General features: G+C 37.0%; 2 protein-coding genes across 9 annotated transcripts in view; one reads left to right on the plus strand and one right to left on the minus strand.

Annotated features, from left to right (window-relative positions):
• The first annotated feature begins 10,458 nt into the window (after positions 1-10,458).
• PACRGL (parkin coregulated like) lies at positions 10,459-22,715 on the plus strand. 2 transcript variants are annotated; one of them, XM_064711883.1, is made up of 9 exons: positions 10,459-10,805; positions 10,949-11,134; positions 12,842-12,972; positions 14,465-14,532; positions 15,626-15,716; positions 16,942-17,076; positions 18,801-18,908; positions 19,900-19,980; positions 21,397-22,715. In XM_064711883.1, the coding sequence occupies exons 3-9, from the start codon at positions 12,859-12,861 to the stop codon at positions 21,451-21,453; spliced, it is 654 nt and encodes a 217-aa protein (XP_064567953.1). In that variant the 5' UTR covers positions 10,459-10,805; positions 10,949-11,134; positions 12,842-12,858; the 3' UTR covers positions 21,454-22,715. The 2 variants fall into 2 exon arrangements, with proteins under 2 accessions (XP_064567953.1, XP_064567952.1); XM_064711882.1 differs by lacking the exon at positions 10,949-11,134.
• An 85-nt stretch (positions 22,716-22,800) lies between these two features.
• Positions 22,801-27,367, minus strand: part of KCNIP4 (potassium voltage-gated channel interacting protein 4) — a 389,569-nt gene continuing 385,002 nt past the window's right edge. For all 7 annotated transcript variants that reach the window (XM_064711873.1, XM_064711875.1, XM_064711871.1 and 4 more), the window contains one exon: positions 22,801-24,422. In XM_064711873.1, coding sequence (XP_064567943.1) covers positions 24,375-24,422 — 48 coding nt within the window. In that variant the 3' untranslated portion in view covers positions 22,801-24,374. The remainder of the gene's footprint in view (positions 24,423-27,367) is intronic.

The raw sequence follows: 27,367 nt of genomic DNA on the forward strand, positions 1-27,367 counted from the left end.
GACTGTACACTCGATGAACAGACAATACGATGCATTAATCTTTGATTTCCCCAGTGTTCAATTCAATGAAAGTTAGGATGTGCAATAGTTTTGAAATTATATTTTTTTTTGTGAGATGGCAAGTTCACAGTATTTAAATATGCAGTTCTTTTGTGAACAGAATTAACTCTCAGACTTGAAGCTGATAGGAAATGTTATACTGGCCATTTGTCCATGCCTTGTCTTATGGCAAATAACTGACCTGACAGACCCTTGGGAAGTTCCCTCTTTTGCCTCCCACTATGTGTATCTGTTAGTGTTTACCCTACAGAATCTACAAGTTTCCAGGCTCTTGCATTCTTAGCCTTTCTGACAGCACCATTACTCTTTTCAAGCTACACTTGAGATTAATTTCATGCCCACAAGGGCATCAGCTTGAGATTCTCCAGTCAACCCACACAGGGGGCACTTCTAATGCTGGCAACAGCAGGGCAGCCTGCAGCTGAACAGAGCAGTGAGGTACTCATTCCCCACTCTTTCCCTTCCCATCCTTTCCTTTCTCTTCCTCAAAAATACACATGCTCATATTTTACTGTTTCAAATACAGACCACAGAGGTGTACTAAGTTGAGAAGAAGCTTGTCTCCCTTTCCCCTTGTCCCCCTTTTCCTCTCGTTAATTATGTATTTTCTCTAGACTCTAGTTTCTCTTACACAGCCTCTTCTCATATCAAAACATAGAACCAAAATGGAAAACCAAAATGATGTCTGAATTACGGGAACTACAATCCATGAACAGATGAAGTCTAAAAGACATGAGTTTGAAAACATTGCTGTGCTCTGCTTGAATGTTACCTCAAATAGCCTAATTTTTAATTCTCCCCCCAGTCTTCTACATTCACTGCATTCTTTCTCACTGCAACTCTAGTGCGCTGTTCCCACTGTCCCATCTCCCCCCGCTACCTCCCAACCCTTTTTTGTTCCTTTTTTTCTTCCTTTTACAAAGATGTTTCAATTCATCCTCCTCCAAAATCCAGTGGCATAGCAAGAGACACCAGGGCAGCCTTCCTCCCCCCACTGGCTACTCCTGTGTGGGCAGGGATAAAGGGGATGTTACTGAACCACTTTCTGGAAGGAGAAACTATGAAAACTGTTCACCACTTCCTTCAATTTTGTCCTTACTATTTAGTCATGACTTGCCACAACACACCACCATCTCTACAGCCAGTACTTCTAGGCTGTTACTGACTTGAATTGAGTCTTACGAACCTTAAGCCTGTCTTTCAAACCTTCTCTACATCTTAAGCAAAGATATTTTTTCCTACCATGCCCGGACTTGTTATCTCAAGTGCCAGCTGTGCTTGCTGTGTGGGAGACATGAAATGCTTTTGTGGTGCAGTGCTCCCAAGCTGTGTGTGCCCCAGAGCCTGACGCCCTCTCTGCAGCTCTCTGCTGTGTCTGATCCAGCAAAGGGAACCTCATGGACTCTGGCAAAAGCTGAAAGGTCTGTAAGTGTTGTGAAAGACAGCATTGCACCTGGCTACAGCTTCTGCAGAGATGCATTTGGTGAGCCAGCACAGTTAGACCTCTTCCCCAGTATGTTATCTGCAGAGCAAGTAGTGCCAGGTACATAAGTTTATTCCTGCTGTTGGGAAGAAAAAACAAACAAACAAACAAAAAAGGAAGAAAGAAAATAGAAGACAATTAAGGGTAGAAATACTCTTGTGATGCCTTGTAAATTTGCTGAAGACTTTTTTGTATTTATTATTATTTGCATTATTCTGTCAAGGGCTATAAAGTCCAGTAAACTTTATATATAATACTTTATATACTGCTACTGACCCATGCCCTAGAGTGGGATAAAACTGGTAAAAAAATTCCTATCAAAGAACATATTTTCTCTGACAAGTGAACTATAAAATAAATTTTCATTTAACAGACTCCTCCATTTTGCCATCTTTGATATTTAAGGTAAAGAAAAACTATGACTTTTCCCTTGTTTGTTCTTCTGAATGGAGGCTGCAGAATGCAGAGGAGCAGCTATCTGAGAGGAAGCACAGAACTGGGAAGGAAAGAGAGGGAATCATTGCCACCGAGTGGGAAAACACAAAACTGCAGTGTGTGCCTCAAGTAGTTTGGGTTTTTTTTCTCTATTTAACTCTGATGAGAAAAACATGTCAATCAGCCCTCATAGCAGCACCCTGAAAATTAGGTGCAAGTTTTCAACTTTGCTTATTTATTTCCCTCAGAAGAATTTAAAGTATATTTATCCTGCCTTAGAAATTTAGTAGGAAGTGGTTTTTTTCAAATAATTATAGAAAAGTCATCTAGTGACTACCGTTAGAGCTCATTCATGTCTCTCTTGCATTTAAATAATATTATTCAATGAGAAAGTTTTCTATTTTTCTTAAAATCAAATTCCAAGTTCACAAAAATCACCAGGAAGAGAATAATGGCATTTTCTGCAGGGCAAAGAGGAAGGTTACACTACTAATATTTTTTTTTTATTTGCATTGGGGTGCATGTATCAGATAAAAGTACCTGCAATGTAAAATAGTGGTGAACATTTCTCAATGCTCCCAAAGTTGTGATAGTCATCTTTTAACACCCAGTTCATTTTTTAAAAGTAGATTCTGATTTATAATGAGAACCTGTTTTTTCTAGTTCTTTCACTTTTTCTGTGATGTTGGGTACTACTTCATCTTCAGGATTACTGTGCTCACAGATACATTCTTTCATTCTGTTTCTACTTAAAAATACTTACACTGTTTAGTGAAGAAAATAGTTAATAAAAATTTGTATTATAATCTGGGAAAATTTAGACTATCATTGCTATGCCCTAAAGCAATTGAGAATAATACTTGGATATATCACAATGTGTTTGTCAGGTTTGAGAGGCAGCAGAGCGTGGGTTCAAGTCTGTACAAATCAGGCAAAAGAAGACTTCCAAAACCCAGTGAGCCTTCTAGCACTGCTTTCAAACCTTTTGTTAGCTTTGAAAACTTGGATAATTGTAAAATTCAGAGAAGAATTCACAAATATTTATCTAACTCCCCCTCTTCCTTCCCCAGTTGTTTGTCAACTACTTTTCTCTGAAACTGCAGCTTTTTTCTAAATATTTTCCATGAGTTAGTGGTGGTCACCACCAGGTCATCTGTGGTACTTTTTTTGAGTCTTCTTCTTACCTGTTTAACTATTGAAATGGTCTGATTAAGACTCCTGAGAAAAATTTGGAATGAAGATTCCAGTGAACAGCAGGGAGGCAGGAAATCAAGTATCATAAAACTCTAATTTAGAGACTCAAAAAATGAAGGTTCCTAATTCTTTATTTTTTGACTATACTTGTGGGAATGAATCTCTCCTGTAAAAAAGCAAATTACTTTTACAGAAGTAGCTGTGATTTTGCCAGCATCTGATTGATAGAATGGAATAAATTGTTCTTCCTGAGCAATTGGCATCACCAGAACTGGCATCACCATTATTGATGGTGATATGAAAATCTAGAAGAATTGGGAAAAACCCAAATTCTGACATGTCTCATTTTAATGCTAATTTCAATTTTTAAGGTATTACAGTTCACTGAAGGATGGATATAATTGATCTACTTTGGTTCCTGGTGGTACTAGGAGGAGACAGGAACATTGGTTCTGTGTGGCCATGGGTAAAAGATGAATACAAGTATAACTGAGTAATTGCAGAGCAGCTTTAAACACTTCAATATGTAAAGAAAAGTGGAGCAATGATGAGTCAGCATCTTTGTATCTATAGGGACATAAATTTACTTGACTCACTCAATGTTCATGGAAAAACCTGATAATTTCAGATCAGCAGGATATCCTTGAGGGTAATCAGAAACCTGGGGTGGAATTTAGTTGCAGTTGTCCATGCAACTACTTGATTGTGCTCAGCCTTGCACCCTCATTCACAAATCACACCCAAAGTAGCATGTCTGCACCCTGACAGTACCCTGCACTCTGTGATACCCACTAGGAATCTCATTAGGTTTGTAAATTTGGGGGTCATACCTGTGTGAATTTTTGTAACTCTGAAACATCAGACCTGTGGGTCAGTCTGTTTCTTGGGACCTTGTCTCTGAGTTTTATGTAGGACTTTGATCTGCTAATCCAACATCCTTACACCTTCTTAGCACTTAACAATAGGCAATCAAATAACTTCTGGTGTATTACAGAAAAAGAGTAAGCAATCCAGTAGAATCAATGGGCTGTTATCCAGAATTGCTCAGCTGAAGTGAGCTGTTTCACACCAATTTTCACTGAAGATAAAAGGGCAGATTCACAGGTGCATCAGCTTCACAGGCACTGAAGTAATCATCTGATGTAAAGCTTCTCAATGGAAGTGTCTGGAGCATTCAGTCTTTGCAGACAAACCTGAAAACTCCAATTAGGTGTCTACACTCTGTTCTGTAGCTCACATTTATTGCCAAACCATGTAAAGTAACTCCTCTTTTATAGAGGACTGTTTAAAAAGGGGGAGAGTGGTTAAGTCAGGATAAAAGCTTTGTGGAATAATATTTGAAGACTATCTAAGTAACACACTCCTAGAATTCAGTTTAAACTTACACTTTTTAACAGACCAGAGAGAATTTCTAAGTTTTCTGGAGAAATTATTTACCAAATACACTTAGGAAGCATGTTTTATTCTTTTACTTCTCTTACTAGGTTGCAAGTTGTTGTCGCCCAGCTGTGGTTAAAATTGCACTTGGTTTATTAACTTCTAAAATAATCTCAAATGAAAATATATGTTTGTGCGTTATTACATTAATATTTAGGACTATAGTAAGATGTAAAATGAGTCAATTTTTAAGTCTGTTGTTAAACTCTTTCTTGTGTTTAGAAAAATATAACAAACTAACATAAACCACTTATTGTCTAACAGAAAAGCTGCTACAAGTAGGGAGGGAAACGTTGACAATGCAAATTAATAAAATTATGACAAAAAATAAAGTATCAACTCCCTTTCTTCCACATTCAAAAGCCTGCATTGTCAAGAAATATTCTCCCCATAATTTCTCAACTGGCTCTGGCAACGTGCCAAGTGTAAACCATGCCAAATTAGCTTAACAAAGGTGTAAATATGCTCAGACTAAAAGATCTAACACGTGACTGTTTATGTGCTGTTCTTTCAATTAGTCATATTCCAATTAGCCTCAGTTTTAACTTCATAAGCCTCAGAATTAATTTGGCATTGGTGAATTCTCCTCCCCCTCAGTAATTAACTATTTAGCTGTGACTAATGAAAAAAGAAGTCAAATTGCATATTGGTTTTATCAGAAGTTATAGGTAATTATTATTCATTGGTTCTATTTAAACTGGTCAAGTATTATTATGAAAATTAAGCAATCAGTGCTGAGTTAGCCTTCATTTTCGTGTTCTATATGCTCAATGACATACACAAACATAAAAGTTTCTTTTCATTATAAATAGTCTTTGGAAATTATTCATATTTTTGTCTTTAGTTATTTTCAAGCATTTAAGAAGACTTCTGGCAGTTAAATTAAAAAAAAAACCTTAAAATGCATAAAGAAAAAACTCTTAAGAACTGGAGGTGATGCTACACAAATACACAGTAATAAATAGTGGGTCATTACACCCTATTTAACATTACAAATTGGTATCATCATGATGATGAAAAATGCTAAAATTTGTCATGTTTTGTTGATCCATACTGTGATCATAAAGTATTTTTCCTCCTAAATTATCCATCCACCAAGTATGTTTAAAATGTCACAGACTATTTCCGATTACGACTATCAAAAACAGTAAGACACAGTATGAAAAGCATTTTATTTTAAATAAATATGTTTTATTATAAGTATTTTGACCCATATTCTCCATGCCTATAGTAAAGGGGAAAATCTGAGACCAGTTAGAATAAATAAGAAGCTACTTAAGGAGCAGGGAATCTGCAAATGGATAGGACAAGTGTAATAAAAACCATTTTAAGATCATACTGTAGGAACCAGAAGGGACTGAATGAGTGTTTAACCTTAGGACTTCCTTTTCCTAGCTCTTAAAATATCATGCCAGTTAGAAAAAAATATATAAGGATACAGTTTCATCCTATTCTGTTCCAGGAATTTAGGAACGTTTTAGTCTGTATTTCTGCCATGTGGGAGGATCAAGGCCACCCAGAACAGCAGCACTCAGGTGGATGAGCCTTCCAAACACCCAATACACCCAGAAGAGCAGGACTCCCTGTGGTACCATACACACTGCAGGACCCTGACAATCTCTTATTTTGCATATTTCAGGAAAATTATTGGATTCTGAACTAAGCCCTGTTCTTGCACAGAGCCTAGAGTGTTCCTTCTCCTATTCCATAGCCAGTTTATTCTGTACTGCCATGATATCAGTGTGAGCTCGCATTTCCAAGATGCTAAACCTAGCTGTAGCCCTAAACCTAATCCCAGGCAGGAAAAGCAGGCCTGGGCTAGGGCTGCTTCCAAGGAAAAAGATGTGGAGGCAGCCATGATGTGGCAGGTTTGGCTCCCCTTGCGATGCCTTTCGCAGTTCCAGTGTGCCTGGATCTCTGTGGTTTCCCTGCCTAGGGTTAGTGTTACACCTAGGGATAGGGTTTTTAAAGCAGAAATCCCCAGGCTCCAGGCGCACTGCAGCTGCAAAAGGCATCCCATGGGGAGCACAAATGTGCCATAACACGGCTGCCTCCAAAGCTTTTTCCTTGGGACCATCCCTAACCCTAGGCTGATTTACCTGTCTAGGGTTAGGGTTATGCCTAGGTTTAGGGTATTTTATACCAGGAAGCCCTAAACTACATGCACACTGCATCTGCCAAAGGCATCCCCAGGGGAGCGAAAAAGTGCCACAACATGGCTGCCTCCACAGCTTTTTCCTTGGAACCATCCCTAATCATAGGCTGATTTACCTGCCTTGAGTTAGGGTTAAGGTTAAGCCTAGGGTTAGGGTTTCTTAAACCAGAGACCCCCCGAGCTCCAGACACACCGCAGCTGCAAAAGGCATCCCAAGGGGAGCGCAAAAGTGCCACAACATGGCTGCCTCCAAAGCTTTTTCCATTGGAACTCTAAACCTAGGCGCAACCCTAACCCTAACCCTAACCGTAACCCCAGCCCTAGGCAGGTAAATCAGCCTAGGGTTAGGGATGATCCCAAGGAAGAAGCTCAGGATGCAGACATGTCATGGCAGTTTTGCGCTCCCCTGGGGATGCCTTTTACAGCTGCAGTGTGCCTAGAGCTCGGGACTCTCTGGTTTAAAAATCCTAACCCTCGGAATAACCCTAACCGTAGCCCTAGTCAGGTAAATCAGCCTAGGTTTACGGATGGTCCCAATGAAAAAGCTGTGGAGGCAGCCATGTTGGGGCACTTTTGCGCTCCCATTTGGATGCCTTTTGCAGCTGCAGTGTGCCTCGAGCTTGGGCCTTCCTGGTTTAAAAAAACCAAACCCTAGGTATAACCCTTGTCCTAACCCTAGGCAGGAGAAACAGCCCTGGCCAAGTGCTGCTCCCAGGGAAAAAGCCGTGGAGGCAGTCATGTTTTGGTAGTTTTGGGATCCCCTTGAGATGCCTTTGGCAGCTGCAGTGTGCCTGGAGCTCAGGGCTGTCACTGACATCTTTTCATAAAAATCCTTTCTTTAGTATTTTTCCCCCTTCTGAGAAGGTGTGGCCTCAGTAACAAAATGTAAACAATGGTTATCTGCTGCTGTGGAATGCAACAGGTGGATGCATGACTGGTCTTCTGTGGATGTTTGGATTTATTGACGACTCACGGCAGAGCTGGCTCTCACTCTGTGCTGAGACACAGACCTTTGTTTATTCATTCCTTTTCTATTCTTAGCTTAGCGAGTTTCTGAGAACTTTCCTCTCTATTCCTTTTAGTATAGTTATAATGTAATATATATCATAAAATAATAAATCAAGCCTTCTGAACATGAAGTCAAGATTCTCGCCTCTCTCTTCACCCTGAAGACCCTTGCAAGCTCAGTAACACAGGGCTTTCTGCTTCAAAAAGCCTAACCCCAGGCATAATCCGAACCCTAAGCCTAAGCATGTAAACCACAAAGCCCAGAACTCCAGGCACACTACTGCTGCGAAAGGCACCCCAAGGGAGCGCAAAAGTGCCACAACATGGCTGCCTCCAAAACTTTTTCCTTGGGACCATCTCTAACCCTAGGCTGGTTTACCTGCCTAGGGTTAGGTTAGGGTTACACCTAGGTTTAGGGTTTTTTATACCAGGAAGCTCTGAGCTCCAGGCACACTTCAGTTGCAAAAAGCATCCACAGAAGTGCACAAAACTGCCGCAACATGGCTGCCTCCACAGTTTTTCCTTGGGACCATCCCTAACCCTAGGCTGATTTACTTGACTATGGTTTGGGTTAGGGTTAACATTATGCCTATTGTTAGGGCTTTTTAAACTAGGAAGCAACAAGCTTTAGGCACACTGCAGGTGCGAAAGGCATCCCATGGGGAGCACAAAAGTGTCACAACATGGCTGCCTCCAAAGCTTTTTCCTTGGGACCATTCCTAACCCTAGGCTGATCTACCTGCATAGGGTTAGGGTTAAGGTTAGGGTTATGCCTAGGTTTAGAGGTTTTTTTACCAGGAAGTCCTGAGATCCAAGTACACTTCAGTTGTGAAAGGCATCCCAAGGGGAGCACAAAAGTACCACAACATGGCTGCCTCCACAGCTTTTTCCTTGGAACCATCCTTAATCCTAGGCTGATTTACCTAACTAGAGTTAGGGTTAGGGTTAGAGTTACGCCTAGGGTTAGGGTTTTTTAAACTAGGAAGCCCCGAGCTTTAGGTACACTGCAGCTGTAAAGGCATCGCAAGAGGAGCCCCAAAGTGCCACAACATGGCTGCCTCCAAAGTTTTTTCCTTGGCAACTCTAAACCTAGGTGCAACTCTAACCCTTACTGTAGCCCTAACCCTAGGCAGGTAAATCAGCCTAGGATTAAGGATGATCTCAAGGAAAAAGCTTTGGAGGCAGACGTCTTGTGGCACTTTTGCGCTCCCCTTGGGATGCCTTTTGCAGCTGCAGTGTGCCTGCAGCTCGGGGCTTTGTGGTTCCGCAACGCTAACCCTAGGTGTAATGCTTACCTGACCCTAGGCAGGAAAAGCAGCTCTGGCCTAGGGCTGCTTCCATGGAAAAGCTGTGGAGGCTGCTGCTGACTCCACAGAGCTGATCAGTTGGGTTTTGCTTCATGCTGCAGAGCAGTTCATACCTCCTACTTATTTTAGAATTGTACCACTACTCTCTTCCATAGCTGTGGTCTGGTCTGTACTCACAAAACAGCCATTACAGATACATGGATAAAGTGGTACAACAACACTGAACTAAATATAAATGGTGATTTAAAAACCAGATTTTTTTTTCATCCTGGAAATGATCATGCTGGTTTGTGTTTTTTTTTTGTGTGATTTTCAAAGTTCTCATGGTCTGCTTTACAATACTGGATTTTTTCTGAGATCATTCATCAGCCCATGAATTTTTTGGATAAAAAGACATCCATTTTTCTATTACCTTCAGTATTGTGGAACAGAAAAATAATTCTGTTAAATTACTATAATGTCTCTTGAGTTTAGTTGAAAATACTTAGCAAAAAAATCTTTCCTTCTCCAATATTATTTATAGATATTTTCTTTCTGTATTTCCAAATAGTATCTTGCACTAATGCATTTCAATGGCTGTCAGTTATGCAGCCCTGTTTTAACTCTGCAGATGTCCTCACTTTTGACTTGCCATTATTGGCAGATACAAAGTATTTATGTTGGATAAAAGTAATTATGAATACCTTTATTGCCAAAAATCTAACACCAATGGCATTTTTCAAATATTCCATGACTACTTTTCATTACTGTCATGTTTTTTTTTTCCTGTGGAAAATCATGAGAATAGTTTAGCTCATCCACATTCAGCTCTGCAGCAGAAATGACAGAAGTGAGAAAGAATGTAAGATGGAAAGCTTCCATCCCAACCAGTTTAAGCAAACCGAGGAAACATTTTCCTTGAAGATTTATTTTTGTGTGCATCAATGAATATACACCTTCCTTGAAGAAAGAAAGAAAGCACTCTTGTGGTCAAGTGAAAAAGCAGCCTTTTACCCAAAAGCTCATTTACCACACTCAGATCTGATAATGTATTTATCACATCTGGGCATCAAAAAGATGCTGTATTTCCAGTGGAACTTTCAGTATTGTATCAGGGGACTATATACCTGGGTAGGTATTTACAAAGTGGGAAAAAAACGACTGGCGATGTTACCTGAAAATTCACCGTTCTTATTTTAATCACAGCATACAAGATAGGCTGAAAAAAACCCTCAAAAAACAACAGAAACCCCCCCCAAAAAAACCAACAAAAAAACCCCAAAAAGCTCAACAAAATCGATCTTCCAATCTTCTTGTCGCTGCGTCTTCAGCAAGCACGGAGGAAGTTTGTGCTGCCGGCGGCCCGTAGTTCCCCTGGCAACCGGCAGGAAGCGTCGGCGGCGCCGGTGCCCGCGGGGACGGCGCTGGCCGGAGCCCCGAGCCCGGCGTGCCCCGAGCCCCGAGCCTGGCGCTGACCTGAGCCCGGCGTGCCCGGAGCCCGGCGTGCCCGGAGCCCGGCGTGCCCTGCCAGCGGGAGCCGGGGCGGCCCAGGGGCCCAGAACAGCGGGGCGGCCCCCCGTGCTCCCGCGGGGTCCCTGCGTGTCCCCCGGCGCTGGGGAGGCCCGGGCCGGGGGCTCTGTGGGAGCTCGCCGGAGCTGCTCTGCCTGAGGCTGTCGGCGTTGGCGGCGCTCGAAGCCCCTCATGTGTTTCTGCCTCTGCACCCCGAGGAGAGTCGGCACTCGGCAGGGTAAGGGAGCAACCTCGCCTTTCAGATCCTGCTGACCTCCATCCTGCCTGCCTTAAGTGACTTCTAGATCCCGAACTCCAGGCTGCGCTTTTCCTCCTTTGAAAGATGTCTCTTAAAAGTGCTTCTCCAATTTCTGTTTAAAGTGTCGCTCCTTGATTTGAAGTCTGTCATCTGCCAGTAGATGGGTCACTTCTGTGCCAAACTCGCTTGTTTGATTCACGGCTGTGCTTCACCTGTCTGATCTCTCCACGAAACCCTTGCAGCTCCTCACTGCACGAGAGCTTTCATCTCTGAAGAGTGAGCCCTCCTTGTGAAAAGTACTTCTTCTGGTCAGTGCTACATAATGTACCTTAGCATGTATTTTCATTACTTGGAAAATAGAAAAAATTAAAAACATCTCAATTACTTCTAAGTACTTTTATTTATGCAGGTATTAGAAAGCTGACTATTACATTGTATTATTACATTTCAAAGTCTGACACAGATAACGCTATTTTGTGCTACATCCTGCTACTGTCAAGAACTTATCTGGTGCTTTTATAGTATGAAACGATTTTGATTTTTAATTTTCTGACAGTCAAAAGTCTGTCTTCTTACACTAATGTGATTAGAACTTAATGATAATAAATAGACATACAAAATCAATAGATTTATTTTTATATTAACGTTTTCCATTCTACAAACAGAATAGTTCCCAAAAGTGTCATGCAAGTTTCTATGAGTTCTGAAGACATTTAATTGACTAATTGTGGTGTATTATTTCTTTTAAAAAGACTTTCAGTGGAGACAGGCCACATTCTGGAAACGGTAGGAAAGAGAAAACAAAATATACAGTAGATGAACTGATTCACTAGTTCTGATTAAATCATCTGTCAAGAAGTATCGATTTAAACTTTCAATTTTATTTTAGCTGATTTATTAATAATTATTATATGTTGTTTCACAGCATTCAGTAAAATCTGGGCACTTAATTTAATTCTTTCCATAAGTTTAAAAGACAGTATATCTACACATGTACTGGGACCTTATCACTTGCCAGAAACAAAAGCAATCCTAAAGATTTCACAATGTAGATAATGACAAAGGTACCTGACTGGCAATCCTGCTCAGAGGGAAGAATGAGAATAGCCAAGCTAAACAAGGGCTGCACATGCAAGAGTGGCAGAGATTTGGGCAGGTGGCTGATAGAGCTGAGGGTGAGAGAGCAGCATGGCAATTCTGTCTCTGATTCATCCTGGTCTCAGTATTTGGCACTTGATAATATTTAAAAAAAAAATAAGTGTCACCAAGGGTGATGGCTGGACAGCAAGCACACTGCTGATCCCTGAGGCAATATTTGTTTCCTAATATTTTCATCTCTATATGGTGCTATTGTTTTTTCACAATAGGAATCTAATGTCTTATCTACTAAATTGTCTTTTTTTCTGTGCAGAATAGACCACAGCAAAAATTACTGAACATTAGAACATTCAAAACTAGGGTTTTCACTATTTATAGTTTTATTAATATTTGAAATCTTGTAATCTCAGGAATAATTTATACTATTCATCACAATATCAGACTTGATATGGTAAATAAGTAGAGAACTATTATTTTTATTAGGGACACTTGAACCCAATTATATACATTTGTAGTGATGTGTAGCTAGTGTATTGACTTAGAGAAGATAAGTGTATTTAAATCAGTATTAAATGCTGTAATCAGAGTTATGTTTGTTATTTTTGCAGTCTTTTTAAAAAAATACTTTCATTCTTCTTAGTGGAATTGGAATTAATTTTCTGTGTTCTTTTTTTTGCTGCCTTACATTTATTTTCTCATCTGTTATTGATTGTGGTTTGGGTTTTGTGTCCTGAATATACTTGCTTCATTCCTTCATCCTGGACCTTCCTCAAATTGTTGCTTTCTTCTGATGTAACTGTACCCATTTGACTCTGGTCTCTTCTGCTGAGGTCTGTACTGCTGTTCATTCTAACCCTTCATATTCTGTCATATAGGAATGAAAATAATTTTATGTTTTTAATTTTTTTTTTTTGTAGGAAGCAATGTTCTAAGAATGTCATCAGGCATCCAAATAAAAACAAAGTCTTCAACCCAGAAAAGCAAGACATGTTCTTCAGAATCACAGCCAAAGCCTAGTGCAAAGCTGAATCCTAAAACTATTGATCCAGTATGTGATGGTGGTTTTGTTTGGTTAAAATCCATCTGTGGTTTGAAGAGTGCTCCTTATTTTATGAAATTGCATGCAGGACACGCTTCTTCTGGTCCTGTTTTTTAATCTGAAATTAAACTTTTGTTATTAATCATACATACCTTATCTTCTAAGCTCAAATGCCTGAAGGTATAACATTGTTTATTACATTACTCATGTAATTTGGTACAGTTGTGGCTTGAATAGTAACTGTTATTTTTTATGTACTATTGCCCTAAAAAGAGATTTAAAGCTAAACATTATAAATGGTTGTTTTTTTCTTACTTCTAAGCTTTGACACCTGCTGCTTTACAGAAACTTATTTCAGTTATGCACTGAAACCAAGAAAGAGGTGTCATATTGAAGGTATTCAGGGCCTCATAAAATCTGGCAAATGAATTGCTGGTGAACATTATTTGAAACTCACAGTTACTGTGACTATGTAATCCTTCAGGAAAAATTTGTGTTCTTGGGAGAGTAGTAATGAAAGGAGTTGTTTATTTCCTGGAAGTCCTGTGTCTGGAGATCTAACATTGAATGCATGAATTGTAGTTCACCACTGGGCCATATAATTTGGCAATTAGTAATGTCACAGGCTTTTTGGAAAGTGAATGAAATGCAGAGGTTCCTTTACTGATAAGCAGAGGCTGAATACTTTAATGTGGTCATCTTTTTTACTTGAAATCTCTCTGCAAGTAGCACAATGACCAAAAATAAGCCATGAACACAATTCTACTAATCTTAATGCAGGTTTAAACACTCAAAAGATAAAAATTGAGATTTCATGGTATTTCCTTCTGAATGCTTTCATAGTATCTTTTGTATTATCTGGAAAGCAACATTAAATGATCATGCTAATAAATAATCTAATAGATCATAGGCATAAAAACCACATATATTATAAAAACCAAATTTGTGCAGCTTTTCCGTGCTTGAAAATTCTAGTTTCCTTCTCCAGTGTGCCTTTCCTAGATTCTCACCCAGTATGAACCTCCCTGTGCATTTGCAGTACCCTCCCACCATCTTGCCTAATATTTGGGGTTTCTCCCACATCTTGCCGGATGCAAGATGGAATTGCAGTAAAACTGACTTCTGCATGTTACCAGTATAACAACAAGAGCTTCAGGGAAGTGAGAGCTCCTTGCTCTGCTTAGGAGAGAACTTGTAAGACTTCAATATTACCATTTGCAGGAAAAAAATAGAAAAATAAAGTGATTCCATCAGGAGACCATTGATTGTACATTTTTATTCATTTTAACAACTCCCCAGACTGATGAGTCTTAAAAGCAGTTTTCAGATAAGTGTATCACTTACATGTTTTCCACTTCATAGCTGCAGTTCTTTTTTTTGATTTGTTTTGGAATCATATGATTAAGTTCATGTTTTGGTAAACTTCTGTTTTAACATATTCATAATAGCTATAAAACATTACTGTTATAAATAAATAATGCTTTTTTTTCTGTCCTTACAGTTTCGTGCTTATTCTCAACCATCATCTGCATTTGCTGCTACATATGCTAGAGGTGGTATTCCCTGCAGGTATGTTGGGTTTGGTTTTTATTTTTACTAAATATATTATTAAATGCACCTCTTCATGTTTCATCTTTTACTTAGGTTGTTTAGTTCCATTCAATTCTGGAAAAATTTCTAATACTTACTTCTTTTCAGATCAGAAAGCAACTTCCCATGCCTTTGAAATTGTCTTCTTTTGGTTCTTTTTTTATGCTGTGTTAATATTAAAGCCACATTTTAAAAAAATAGTTAAATATGTGCACACTTGGTTTCCTAAGCATCTTTCACAAGTGATAATTTCAGGTAATTTAATTTACTTATCCCTACTAACAAAGATAATAAAATTAGTGCCATTTTAATAAGCAGACCTTGCACAGCCTTAGTAGTATGACAACATGTTATTGAATTTCCTATTCTGTAGTTTTCAGGCATATGAAATATTAAAAAAAACTACTCACAAACAAGTTTAGGGTATTTTAAGTTACTTAGTTATATATTTGCCTAGACAATCAACATTCTGGTGTTTTTTTCACATGGATGCAGAATTTACATAAAATATAAAAAAATATAAGCCATCATTAATAAAATGTATATGTATATAATTGTATAAAATAATCATTAATACGTATTAAAACATTTATTTGTATCTTAGGATTAAATAGTAAATTCCAATATGATTTTCCTTCAGTTTCAACTGCTTTTCCATACCCATTGCTATTTGAGAAAAATGTTTCTTGGTATACTTATCAAAATAAGTAACTTTGAAAAAGGAGTATCTTCTGTGTTGGCATGAGAGACATCTGTAATTTTTATAACTTCTATTTTCTGATTTCTGTGTGATTAGGAGCAGAATTTTGAAAACTGACATATTTTGGGAATTTAATATAATTGCACTGTTAACCATTACACATAGACACAGGTTGGAATCCATGATTCCAGAGGTCTTTGCCAACTTAGTTGATTCTGTGATCCTATAGTTTCACTAAGGAGAGCATTATGTATTGAGATTGTGTATGTAATGTATGAATACAATAAACTAATTGGTGATACATTAATAGCAAATAGTGTTAGCAATAAATGATAAATATGTTATTTTGTTAAAACTTTATTCTTTATATAGGTTAGTGCATGGATCAGTAAAGCACAAACTGCAGTGGGAATGCCCTCCTGAAACTGTTCCCTTTGATCCTCTTCTTTTAACATTGGCAGAGGTAAACCCAATTTCTTGCAACATTAAGCACCCAACCATTTCCTATTTGCAAATGTCATTTTTAACAATCTAAGTTGGCTAGTTTAGACTCAGCTTCTAGAGAAATAAAAAAACCCCACTTGTGAGGATATTGTATGAATGAAAATGGTCAAGATCATTGCTATTTGTAGTTCTTTAGTTAGAGCTTTCTGGGAGAGCTCGGTAGAGGTGTTTAATCTTCAAGATATTGATCAAATGCAAGACCACATCTCAGATGCCCAGCTGTTGAATGAAATTTGTGGTTTTGCAGATGCTTTTGTAAACTAAATTGTTTTGCTTATTTTTGTCTGTAACGCCTACCTTATGAAGTAAGAATGCTCTCCTCAATAGCTTGAATTAGTACAGTGGAAATAGGATCCTGTAAATAAGTGGAAGAGAAGTACTATACACTATGTTGAGGCTTCTGTTTTCTCAGAACCATCTGTGACATTTATCACCAAATATGTTTCAGGTGTCTAAATAAATGCTGAATCCAATGCTGCAGGTAGAATAAAGTGCATATACTGAGGTGGCTTACATTATTTTTTCTTTTTTCCTTTTTTTCCCTGTTTTTTCATTTTTATTTTCTTTGTTTCTTTTTCCCTTTGTTTCTTCTTTTTTTTTTTTTTTTCTTTTTTTAAATACTAAACAAAACCGTCAATTCCTAAGGTAACATAAAACTTCTTTTATGTTAAGAAAAAAGGCTTCAGACACATGGCTTTAAATCTTTGAGTTTTGCCAGTCAGACCTTCACTAGATGTGCATCTTTGTGCTATCTACAAGTTTATAGTGTTGATCAGAGAGGTATGTGGTGTGGGGTGTCTTTCCTTCCATAGTTCACCTTCTGTTCTTTTTTCCTTTCAGGGTACAAAACCCCTATACAAATATAGACTGTTCTAGTTCATGGTCTCATTGGAAAAATACCTTGGGTTTTTAGATTAAAGGTACTGAGGTACAAATATGATTGAGTTGGCAGTATTCATAATGTGAGTTTTAATATTCAATATTGTCAAAGAAAAATGAATTAGAATATTCTGTGAGCAGAGCTGTACCCAGTGGCTCCACATGGTGGAGTTAGTGTACTTTATGTTTTGAACTGATCTGACAAAATCTAAACAGGGTCTTGCTGCTGTGTGAAACTTTCAAAATGTGTTTTTGTTTAAAAGAAGGCTCAATATTAAGAAAACCATGTTTTACATTTGCAACAGGGACTAAGAGAGACAAAGCATCCCTATACTTTTGTTTCCAAGGAGGGTTTTAAACAATTACTTCTGGTTGAAGGTGCTGCTGAAAAAGTTATTCCCTTGCTGCCTCGTCTAGTTCCAGTCTTAAAGGCTGCATTGGTATGTCTTAATCTTCATGCAGAGATTTTAATAAGTTTGATTTTTTTTTTCTGCTGCTGCTGAGAACTACATGGGTAATATTAATGTAATAAATCTATCACATGGGTTTTGGCTTGGGGAGTAGGAATGATTTCTCTTTCTGTTGTTAACCCTGCTTTGGTTTATTAGCTAAATATGTCTGTAAATATAAATTAAGATGGACAACTCCTTGTATAACTATATGACAGTATCTGTGGGAAAATTTTGTGAAACTGTTGTCTTAAAGGTTTTAATATAAGCAGAAATAAATACATTTGTTTGTGGGCTTTTTATATGTCCATGCAATAACACACAAAAAATAAAAATGATGTGAAGTAAAATGGATATGCAGGAATAAATGCTTATCTATTACATGTAACAATTCAAAAAATGCTACAAAGGTAAAACAGAATCCCAAAATAAGAGACCCACAAGGATCATTGTGTCCAACTCCCAGTCCTGCACAGCACCATCTCCAGAATATGTCAATGAGGAAAAAGGGATAATACATTTATAGTGTTTGAGGTCATATTCTTAGTTTTAGAAAATGTTTTTAACTCTTCTACACCATCAGAATATAAAGTGAGATCTTGTGTTTGACGATTACCTCTTTTGGATATTTTTCATATCTTTGAGAGCCCTTTTCTGGTTCAGTAAGTAGATGGCCCTTAATCTGGCTGTGTTTCAGTTCTGATTTAACAGAGATGGCTTGAAGTTTGAAAATTAATTTTGATCTCAAATCACAGATGTAACAGAAGTATGGAATTGTGTGTTGTCTTTGGTTTAGCTTAAAAGCAAAATTAGACAAATAATTCTTGTCTCTTCCTGCAATTAATATTACTCTTCTGATAATTTTTGTTGTTGCACTGTTTTGGTATTATGTCTTGTTAAATCTTCTACTAGACAAGCAGTCCATGATTTCTAGTTGAAAAGAGAATATTCAGGGCCCAGATGCTGGAGAGGAAAAATAGTTGCTTAAATAAACTTATAATTTAGTATGAGACCAAAATAAGTTGTTATGAGTCTATTTCTCTGCTAAAGGAAAAGCAGCATAATTAAACCACTGGAGAAGTCAGGTACAGAAGAAACTTCCTATGGGAGAAATAAAGATGACAAAGAACTGTAGAAGTAGGTAAGAGCCTGATAACTGCTGGCAGGTGTAGTTGGCAGGGGGCTAAATTAATTGAGGCAGAAAGTCATTGGCTCCTCTGTTTCTCCAGCAAAGAAAGTTATTGCTATGAATTACATAGAAATTACCCAGAATTCATTACATTTTAAACTAAAATGTTGTCTCTCAATTTCAGCATATCGGCATTTGACAGGTTATTTCTAATGTGCTGTGAAATACTGAAATTATCAGTGTAGCAAGCTTTTCTACATGCCACATTTTTTGTTTCAACAATAGTAAATTATTAGACAAGTTTTCTTGTCTCAGAAGAAATGCAAGAGTTGTGTGGAAATTTCAGGGATGCTTTTGTTTTCCACTTTAAAAATATGCCTTGCCTTTAAATTTGGCCTCTAGAGACTTATATTCAGTCATATTGTACTTCTCTTTCTAAATTTGTATCATTATAGCAATTAGCAATTGCACAGTGGTTTTAGTGCCTAAAACTACTCCATACAATGATAATGCAGAGACTGCAGTTTAGAAAAGCCTACTTTGTCTGAATCTTACAGGATTTTCTTTCTTTCTTCCCCTTCTGAAGGCACATGCAGATGATGAAGTATTTGGAAGGGGATTGGATGCTTTAGTCCAATTGAGTGCTGTTGTTGGCCCATCTCTTAATGATTATCTTAAGCTTCTACTCACAAATGTAAGTTTTTAGTGCTGTAATAAAAAATCATTTGTATTTTCATGACATTCCTATTGAGATGTTACTGTACTAACTGCAGAGATACAGTGGAGGACTCAGCAGTTCCATGAAAAGCATTATTTCATACAGTCCCCAGTGTGAGTCCTTGGCTCTTTTATAACATGGTGACTTAAAAAGTTCTGGCAAGGTCCAAAAACTCCTGTTAATTTAAACTGGAGAATAATGGAAGTCTTCTCTCTACGATTTATGGAAACATGCAGATGCTTTGTTTTGGAGGAAAATTTTTGCAACTCAGTTGAGTTACAAAATGAGTTTTTAATTTTAAGTCTGAATATCTTTGCCAAATCATAAACGTTTTAATACATTAACAGAAACAAATATTCCCATTCCTTTCAGATGGGAATTCTGCATGCGGAAGTTGTGATTAAATAAGCTTTGAGTGGGATTATGAGAAGTATTTTTATACCAACTTATTCTGGGGACATTCTTCATCTGTCAGACAGGTTTTTCATGGTTTCTTTTAACCCGCTTGCAAAGTGCACTTTTACAGCAAAATAAAAAGACTTTTTTGACAACCAGTACAGAAGCGAAATTACAGCAGGTTTTTTTTGAAGTATTTCTACTACAAGAAGTCTCTTCCAGTGCACATGATAATAAAAGTTAACTTTTCATGTGGACAATTCTTTAAGAATGACTTTTTTTAAAGTGGATATTTCTTTCAAATTTGTTTGGTAAATGAAAAAGAAATATATTTGTGGGTTAACAGATCAGTTTTCTTTGAATTTAAGTTTCTCTTTAGTTAACATTTTATTCCATTTACTTTTATTGAGTTGCATACTTTGACATCAGTTACAAGTTATAAAATAGTGTTTCTTTGTGGCTTTAATTTTGCAAAAGTAAGATGGAATAAAGTAACAAAAATATGTTATTATTACCTCTTTGCATATATTTTTATTGTGCAATAAACCTTTTTGTTTTACTTTTCCAATAGCTTTTAAAGAGATTAATGGACAAGAAATATAGAGAAGAAGTTACTGTTGCTTTACAAAAGTTGGAGCACTGTGGTGGAAGGGTGAGTTGATCAGATGTTTATTCAGTAATCTACACTTTTTAATACAATTTTGTCAGAACAGCTTTCATCTCTGGTTTTGTTGCCATGTTCTTGCTTCAGTGTGGCTGGGATACATGCTTGGTGTTCCATTTTCTGGGACTAAATATGCTTCTCAACAAGATTTAATCCTGTAGAAAGTTACTTTTTGCTGTTATTGATGATGCCTGCCTGTTCCCACTATTAGTTTATTGTTTATGCTATTTCCTGAGGGAATGTGACGCTCACATTCCAGCCCACCCTGGTTAACCCAGAGTTTGGATCTACAATGGCTATAAATCAAAAAGATGCTTTAATTAATAGATGGTAGCACAGGTTTTTTCTGTTGAACATTTTTTGGACAAATGTTGTGCTGTACATTGTGCACAAAGGAGAAAAGGAGAAAAAATGAGGGATACTGACTTAGATGTTCATCTAGAAGAGAAAAATCTTGCTTTCTTGACCCTATGAACAGTTGCATGTGTTATATTAAATGGTTATTCATAAAGAATAGGAATAACCTGAGGAGCAGGGACCATATAGGCAGGCCTAGCAGTACTGAGCTTGTGCGCCTTAGCCAGTAGGTGCCCAAATAGTCAGTAGTTGCCTCTTCATTTTTGTATGTGCATATGTTCATTTAAGAGCAGTAGCAGTGTTTGGATTACAGACTTGAAAAACATCACGAAAAATGAAGGAGAATGAGAGTTTTTTATTTGTATGAAGTGAGACAAAAAAAGGGAAATTACAGCTTGTCTTAATGTTCTGAAAATTTAGGTCTAGAGAATATAATTAATCCAGTGAGTTATTAACCGCTAATGCTTCTATCAGTCCCCTGATTTCTTGTAGTCTTACCTGTTTTGTGAGTAGGTCTTTCTGTATATCTTTTAAAAAGACTGTATTAAGACAAAGCAAAAAAAACTGGAAACAAGCTACTAAGTTGCGATTACAAGCAATATTATATAATCCAACCAATTAATTTATCAATTTTTTTTCTAAATTGTTATAAAGCATATGATTCTTACTTTTGTTGGAAATCCCTTTCAGAACATCATTCCTCTACATAAAAATCCTTATTATTTCATGTATATATTTGTGCCCTCTTTTAGGTGTGAGTTTTCATGTCCCTTATTTCGGATGTTTGAGTTTTCATGTCCCTTATTTCGGATGTTTACTCCCCAGCATTAGTTGTCACAATGGTGCATCTTCTCAGTTCATTATTTTCAGCCCTTTTGACAGTAAATTTCTCAGCAAATATTAACTTTTTGGCTTTCTACTGTTTGATAATAGCAAAGATAACTAAGTAAAAGTGAACTATGCAGTTTATACAGACTTTATGAGTGTTGTCACATGTACTGCTAGTGCCTCTTATTTTGTTAAATTTGTTTTTGTTTTCTTCAACAGGCAACTGTGGCGATCATCAAATCTAAAATTCCAACCTATTGTTCTATCTACTCTTGAACAAGGAAACTGTAGTGATTTATACTGTAAGGTGAAGTTTAGAAAGAAACTGTCCGTAAATATCACTGACACTTATTTGGGGTATAATATATTCCCTTAAAATAATAATTATTCCTCTGTATGATGGAGAGCAGGAGTCTTATCAGTTTTGAATATGTAATTATGGAAGACTTTTCTTTGTATATTTGTATATGCATTTGACTTACGATGACACTGATTAATGTGCTATTATTTCAAGTGTAGTATAAATATTGATTCTTATTTAGTTTTTAATTACAATTTCATGTATTATATCTGCAGTGCTTTATATGTTTTGTATATTTGTGTGATGCAAAATAATTTTGTTGTAATTACTTAAATAAAATTTAACTTGGTGCTAAATCACATATGTATAGCTGCTTTTGAAATACATAACTTCTTTTGTGACACAGCACAGATGGACACATTTAGGTTCCTGGGGACTAGGTTAGACACAGAACTGTGAGCCCTCTCAGACTTCTTAAGAGTCAGCTTTTAAGGGTGTGAAGCTGAACCCAGTAAAGAGGCAGCGTGTGGTCCAAAGCTGAACTTGCTCAGTGCATTCTCAGCATTTTGGTTTGAGAGCCTGGAGAGGCTCTGGAGAATACAGTGTAGAGGCATCAGGTTGCTCCACAGAGCCACAGCTGAGGTTTTGCTCAGCTAATTAATTCCTGTTAACTTTGAGCCTACTGAATGGGAGCTGGGTGGAAGAGGCAACTTTGAAATACTTACACTGTGCTCCCTTTGAATTGAGTTCAGTAACATTCCAGATATGCTTGGGATTTGCTTGTGGATTCAGGTGCAGACTTCTGAACATGGAAGCTATGAAAAATATAAGTTAAAGACAAAAAGAAGATTGTACAAGCCAGCTTCCCTGGCTGTCAAGCTTTGGAGGGTACAGCATTTGTCTATTAATGTATTTGAATTTGAATGCAAAATAATTCCTAATTGCTTCTTGTAATAAATGCTGTTCAGGGACATGTATTTGTGTACACTGTCAGGGAGAGTTAACAAAAGTAACAAAATTTGACCAAAGGTTTTCCCCTGAGGAATATTCAATTCTGACATTTAAAGTTGTTGGAAAGGATGTTTTTTTCATAAGAAGATGCTGATGCATAGAGCATTAATAAAAGTCTGTCATGTGAAAGCAATTTCAGAAGTTTTTTTTAAATTACCACAGCCTGACTGAAATTCACTTCAGGACTGATCTCTGCCAAGATCAGAATTGTGCTAAATCAAGATAAACGTATTTATGTTTTTAAAAAAAAGTACTTCTTCAATAAGCATTTTTGCCAGCAGGTATTTAACAACTCAAAAAATTGATCATGGTCCTTTTTTTCTTCATGTTTACTTTATTTTTATTTTTTTTTTACAAAATGTGCACATTTAGTTTACACAAACACGCTACAGCAGATTTCAGGTGTACATGTATTGTACTACTCTTATCCTACACTGGTGATAGCAGAGCAGCCTTCAACATGCCTCTAACATCCCATCTCTACACCAGAATAGATACCTGATTTATTTTTACAAAATAATTCTTGTAACTTTCTTTCTACTTCATTAATCCCCTTTCAGACTTTCTGCAGCAATGTCACAATGAAGGTCGGCCTATCTCTGATAGCATTTCACCTATTTTGGAGTATTGGTGTAGACTCTGTGGACAATATATCTTAAAAATTACATGGATGGAGGGGCAATGTTATATTTTATATGCATACTTTCTTAGAAGAATCTTTCTAGGTTCAGAATTAAGTAGCTCCAATCTTAATGAAGAAATGATCTTAAAAAATGTAAAGCATTTATCACATATAGATGATATATAGCTGAAGTTTTCATTGTTTTTCTGGTTCTGTCTCATAGTTAAAGGTGTTACAAAAAGATGAAATAGATGTTAGCCTCTAGCAGTTATTATTAGTGGAGGTTACTATGTAGTGATGTTCATTCTCAGCACTAAAGTGGGATGGCAGTTTTCAAAATTTCATTCCTTTTTCTTCATTAAAGGCAGAAAGACATATACTTAGGAAAGCAGTTTTAGGATCCAGTTAAGGTTTCTTCATGAGAAATTGGAAGTCAGAAGATCCTTAATTTTAAGCAAAGAACTTCTCATACACATCCAAGAAGAATTAAAAATACAGTATGTAGGATTTCTGATACTCCTGTCATGATAAATTAAGTGCATACTTGCTTGGTGAGATTGAGAGAAGTTTACTAATATTTTTTAGGGAATAAGAATACCCATAAGCAACTTGTTTGTTTGTTTGTTTGTTTTTATAACAGTTCTTACTCTCAAGTTACCTGTTTAGTTATGTTTGGGTTTTGGGGTTTTTTTTCTGAAGAGAAAAACAAGTCAAAGTTGGGAGGCAATTATAGCAAGGTGTGCATTGCACATTTATTATAGCATTTTAACTCAAAATATTATTCAAAAATAAGGACTACACTATAGAAATATGAGAAGAAAATAAATTGTAATACCTCTGTATAAATTAGAAGCTTGAGATTTAAGAAGTAAGTTTTAACACCTGGACCTTAGTCCAGTACAAATGAGCAGCAAAACTAAGAATATTTATTTAATCTCTGTGTAATTGTATCTATTTTAACTAGAGGTTGGAATGATAATAAAGGTGCATAATGTCAGTTGTATTTTGTTTGAGTTTGTAGTAAGAACCTGATTTTTCAGTAGAGTCCTATTAACTAAATAGCCACTGTGGAAGTGATAGATTGTATAATTTAGAGAGGGTTTTTTGTTGGGAAGGGTTTATAATAAAAAATTTACTTGCATAATACATTTCTCAGTGTAAAGCTGAGTAACTTTATTTATGATAAAGTGGGAAATCCATTTTTTTAGATAATGTTGCAGAATAGTTCATATTTGTCCATTAGTTGTAGACCTAATGTCTTCATTAAATCACATTTTCAAAGAGCTGCATGGATCGCATTATATTCTCATCCTGTAAAAAAAGACAACACATAACCAAAAATCACACACCATTACAAATGTAGTTGGTGGATATCTATACTGAAATGTGGTAGAACATTTTAGTTAATTGCAACACTTTTTTCAGCTTGTTTGGAGAAATGGTTAGAAAAAGGTTGTTAATGGGTCCATGCTTAAATAAGTTTTTCTGTATATTAATGAAACCAAAACTACTCTGTCAAGAATACAATGGCCTATTAAGAAAATTAGATCTGTAACATTTCTGAGGTTATCTGTTTATATCCAGGATAACAGAATACACCTAGACAAGAAATACTGATGGAATAGTTGTATCAAGGGTGAATCTGTACACATAATTTCTAGTCTTGTGCACAGTACACAGGATTCTTTTTGCAAAATCCTAAGGCTTCTGCTTCATAGTTAGGGATGACTAAGAAAAACAGACTGAAGTGTGCACCACTGCTGAGCCAAAATCAGTCAGTTTGACAAGTATCACCACGGCACTCTTCAGCTCCTCAATTCAGATTTTCTGTGTGTTCAAACTGAAAAATGGTGACTTTTCCTGCTTTCTGGTTGCTTTGCATTAGGCAATTTTTTAACAAAGTATTAATCTTTCCAGTTCTATATCATACCAATGCATCACGCTGTGCTCCAGATTTTATCACTAAGTAACTCTCAGTACAGCTATTAGCAAAATATATTTTTCTTTGTAAGCTTTACCTTTCAGGGTATAGAAGAAAGAGTTACTTGCAGTTTCCCATATTTGTTGGCATTTCTGGATCAACACTTGCTAGCACTAAACAATATATATACACACAATGTAAGAGTTTATTACATGCTTGTTTAGCATTTGCTGGTCTCACTGTGATGATCCCTCTCTTTAGTGCTTTCTTCAGAGATGATATAGCCATCTTTAATTTTAATGAATTAAAAGACTGAATTATAGATTATTTGTGGATGTTTTATGAAAAATGTGCATCAAAAACCCACACCTTAGAAAGGTTATCTCAGTAATAATACTGATAAATATGTGAGATTTCTGTACATTAATTTTCCAGTAAGACGTGTTCAGTATCAATTTCCAGTTAAATTAGTCACTCTTCAGTCTAGTGAGTGATTCGCTTTGTAGAAAATGATAAATCTGAGTAATTAGCTTAATTTATGTTATGAAACATGCACAGTGGAGTTTTTAATCTTTGATTCTGTATGTCATCTGAAGTGATGCTGCTGTAAGGAATGATCTGTGTGCTATTTTGTACAATAAAATAACTTACAGAAACAATGATATGTCATTTCAAAAATACACTATATAGGCTAATGCTTGAAAATTTTGTATAGCAAAGCTACTATATTAAATTACTGAAAGTTAAAATAAATGATCCTTTTCCTCACTGCATTGCTTTGAAACATCAATAAACTAGTGAATGTCACTGATGTAAGGTTAACAGTTTAAGTCACTTGTCAAATAATTAGTACAAATGTTTTGTATATACATTAGCAACTAATCTCAGTAAATGTGTAAGCAAACAACATGCTCTGAATCTGCAAATTATTTTGACACTTCCTAACAATTCTACTACGTATGTGTTGTCATGAATGAAACTGGTAGTTTTTTAAAATCAACTCCATAATTCTGAGGCTGGCTGTTTCTTTACAGAAGTCTTCCAATGCCACTCCCTTAGTCAGTCAAATTAGAAGAGTCTTCACAAGAAAATACAGGCTTGTCATAATATTTAGAACATGATAAGTTTTAGTAGCTTTTTTTTGCCATCTTTAAAAGAAATACTGAAAAACCAGAAAAACTCCAGATGCTTGCATTGGAATTCTTTGGCAAGTGTATCATTTTCATTTGCCTCTTTTTTCAGTATATTTTCTACACAAATTTTCATATTAGACTTGTGAAACAGTTCCTAATTCAAGACAAAGGGAGGTGTTAGTGCATATGAAGCATCATCCATATGAAGCACAAACCTGGATGAATGAACTTTGGTAGACCTGACCTTCCTTTAAGCTAGTTTTTTGTAGGTTTGAAATGGTTTCTTTGCTGTTTCCAGGATAGCCCAAACCATCAACACTGTGTATGGAAAGGGTTACTCCTGCAGAAAACACCTGTGCCTGAAACCTTTTTGTCATTATCAGAAGGACCAATGTCACTGGCCCTGACAGTCACCCATGCACTGTGCGTGCCTTAGTCCTTTGACTGTTCTTTGTGGTGCTGCTGTGGATACGAGGCAATGCCCGAGTCAGACCAATTCCCACCAGCACCAATCAGTGAAAGGAGGCAGATAAGGAACTGGGAAGTGCTTAGCTCTTGAGGTACCCCCACTTCTGTTTCTCAAGACCTAGATCTTCTCTATGGTAATTTATATGAAGCCAAACAGCCACCACTTTCTGGGACTCAGTCTGGCGTATCTAGGGCAGCATAGTCCATTTCTCCTGCTGGAGTCTGGATGGTAGACTGGCATTCAAATCCTTGTTTGGGGTAGGGAGGGCAGAGAAATGAGATCATACGCATTCCCTGTCTAAGACGGAGAGAGGATGAGGGGAAGCACCATTCTACTCAGATCCTCCTACCCAGTGTCCAGAGAAGACAGTGCTCAAAGCCTGAAAGCTTTATAATTCCCTACATAACTGTTTCAACACTTTTTGAATGGACAGACCATTTTTTGCAATGGGATGTGAATTAAGAGCCTTGAACCACCTGTATACCTCAGGCTGTACAGTGCTACTGCACTGATAGTTGTGCCAAACAAGTGCTCAGCAGAGTAGCACAAAGTTTTAGAAAGGCACATATGTGCAAAATGAGTGTTTAAGAACATACCAGAGTCTCTTGATGCTACAAAAAAAATCTCAGGAACAAACCCCAGGAACCTGAATTAGAACCTCTGTTCAAAGATGTTTTGCCGTGTTCCTTCTTGCTTTTAAAGTAAGCATGCCACATTTCCTTTAGTAATTGCA

This window comes from Zonotrichia leucophrys, chromosome 4 (assembly GCF_028769735.1).
Source record: "Zonotrichia leucophrys gambelii isolate GWCS_2022_RI chromosome 4, RI_Zleu_2.0, whole genome shotgun sequence".
NCBI lineage: Eukaryota > Metazoa > Chordata > Aves > Passeriformes > Passerellidae > Zonotrichia > Zonotrichia leucophrys.

Excerpts from the sequence above, each read along its gene's own strand:
- PACRGL (XM_064711882.1), top strand. The coding sequence starts at position 10,760 with ATGTGTTTCTGCCTCTGCACCCCGAGGAGAGTCGGCACTCGGCAGG. Across the intron at positions 12,973-14,464 it reads ATCCTAAAACTATTGATCCA|TTTCGTGCTTATTCTCAACC; the intron begins GTATGTGATGGT and ends CTGTCCTTACAG. Across the intron at positions 18,909-19,899 it reads TTAAGCTTCTACTCACAAAT|CTTTTAAAGAGATTAATGGA; the intron begins GTAAGTTTTTAG and ends CTTTTCCAATAG.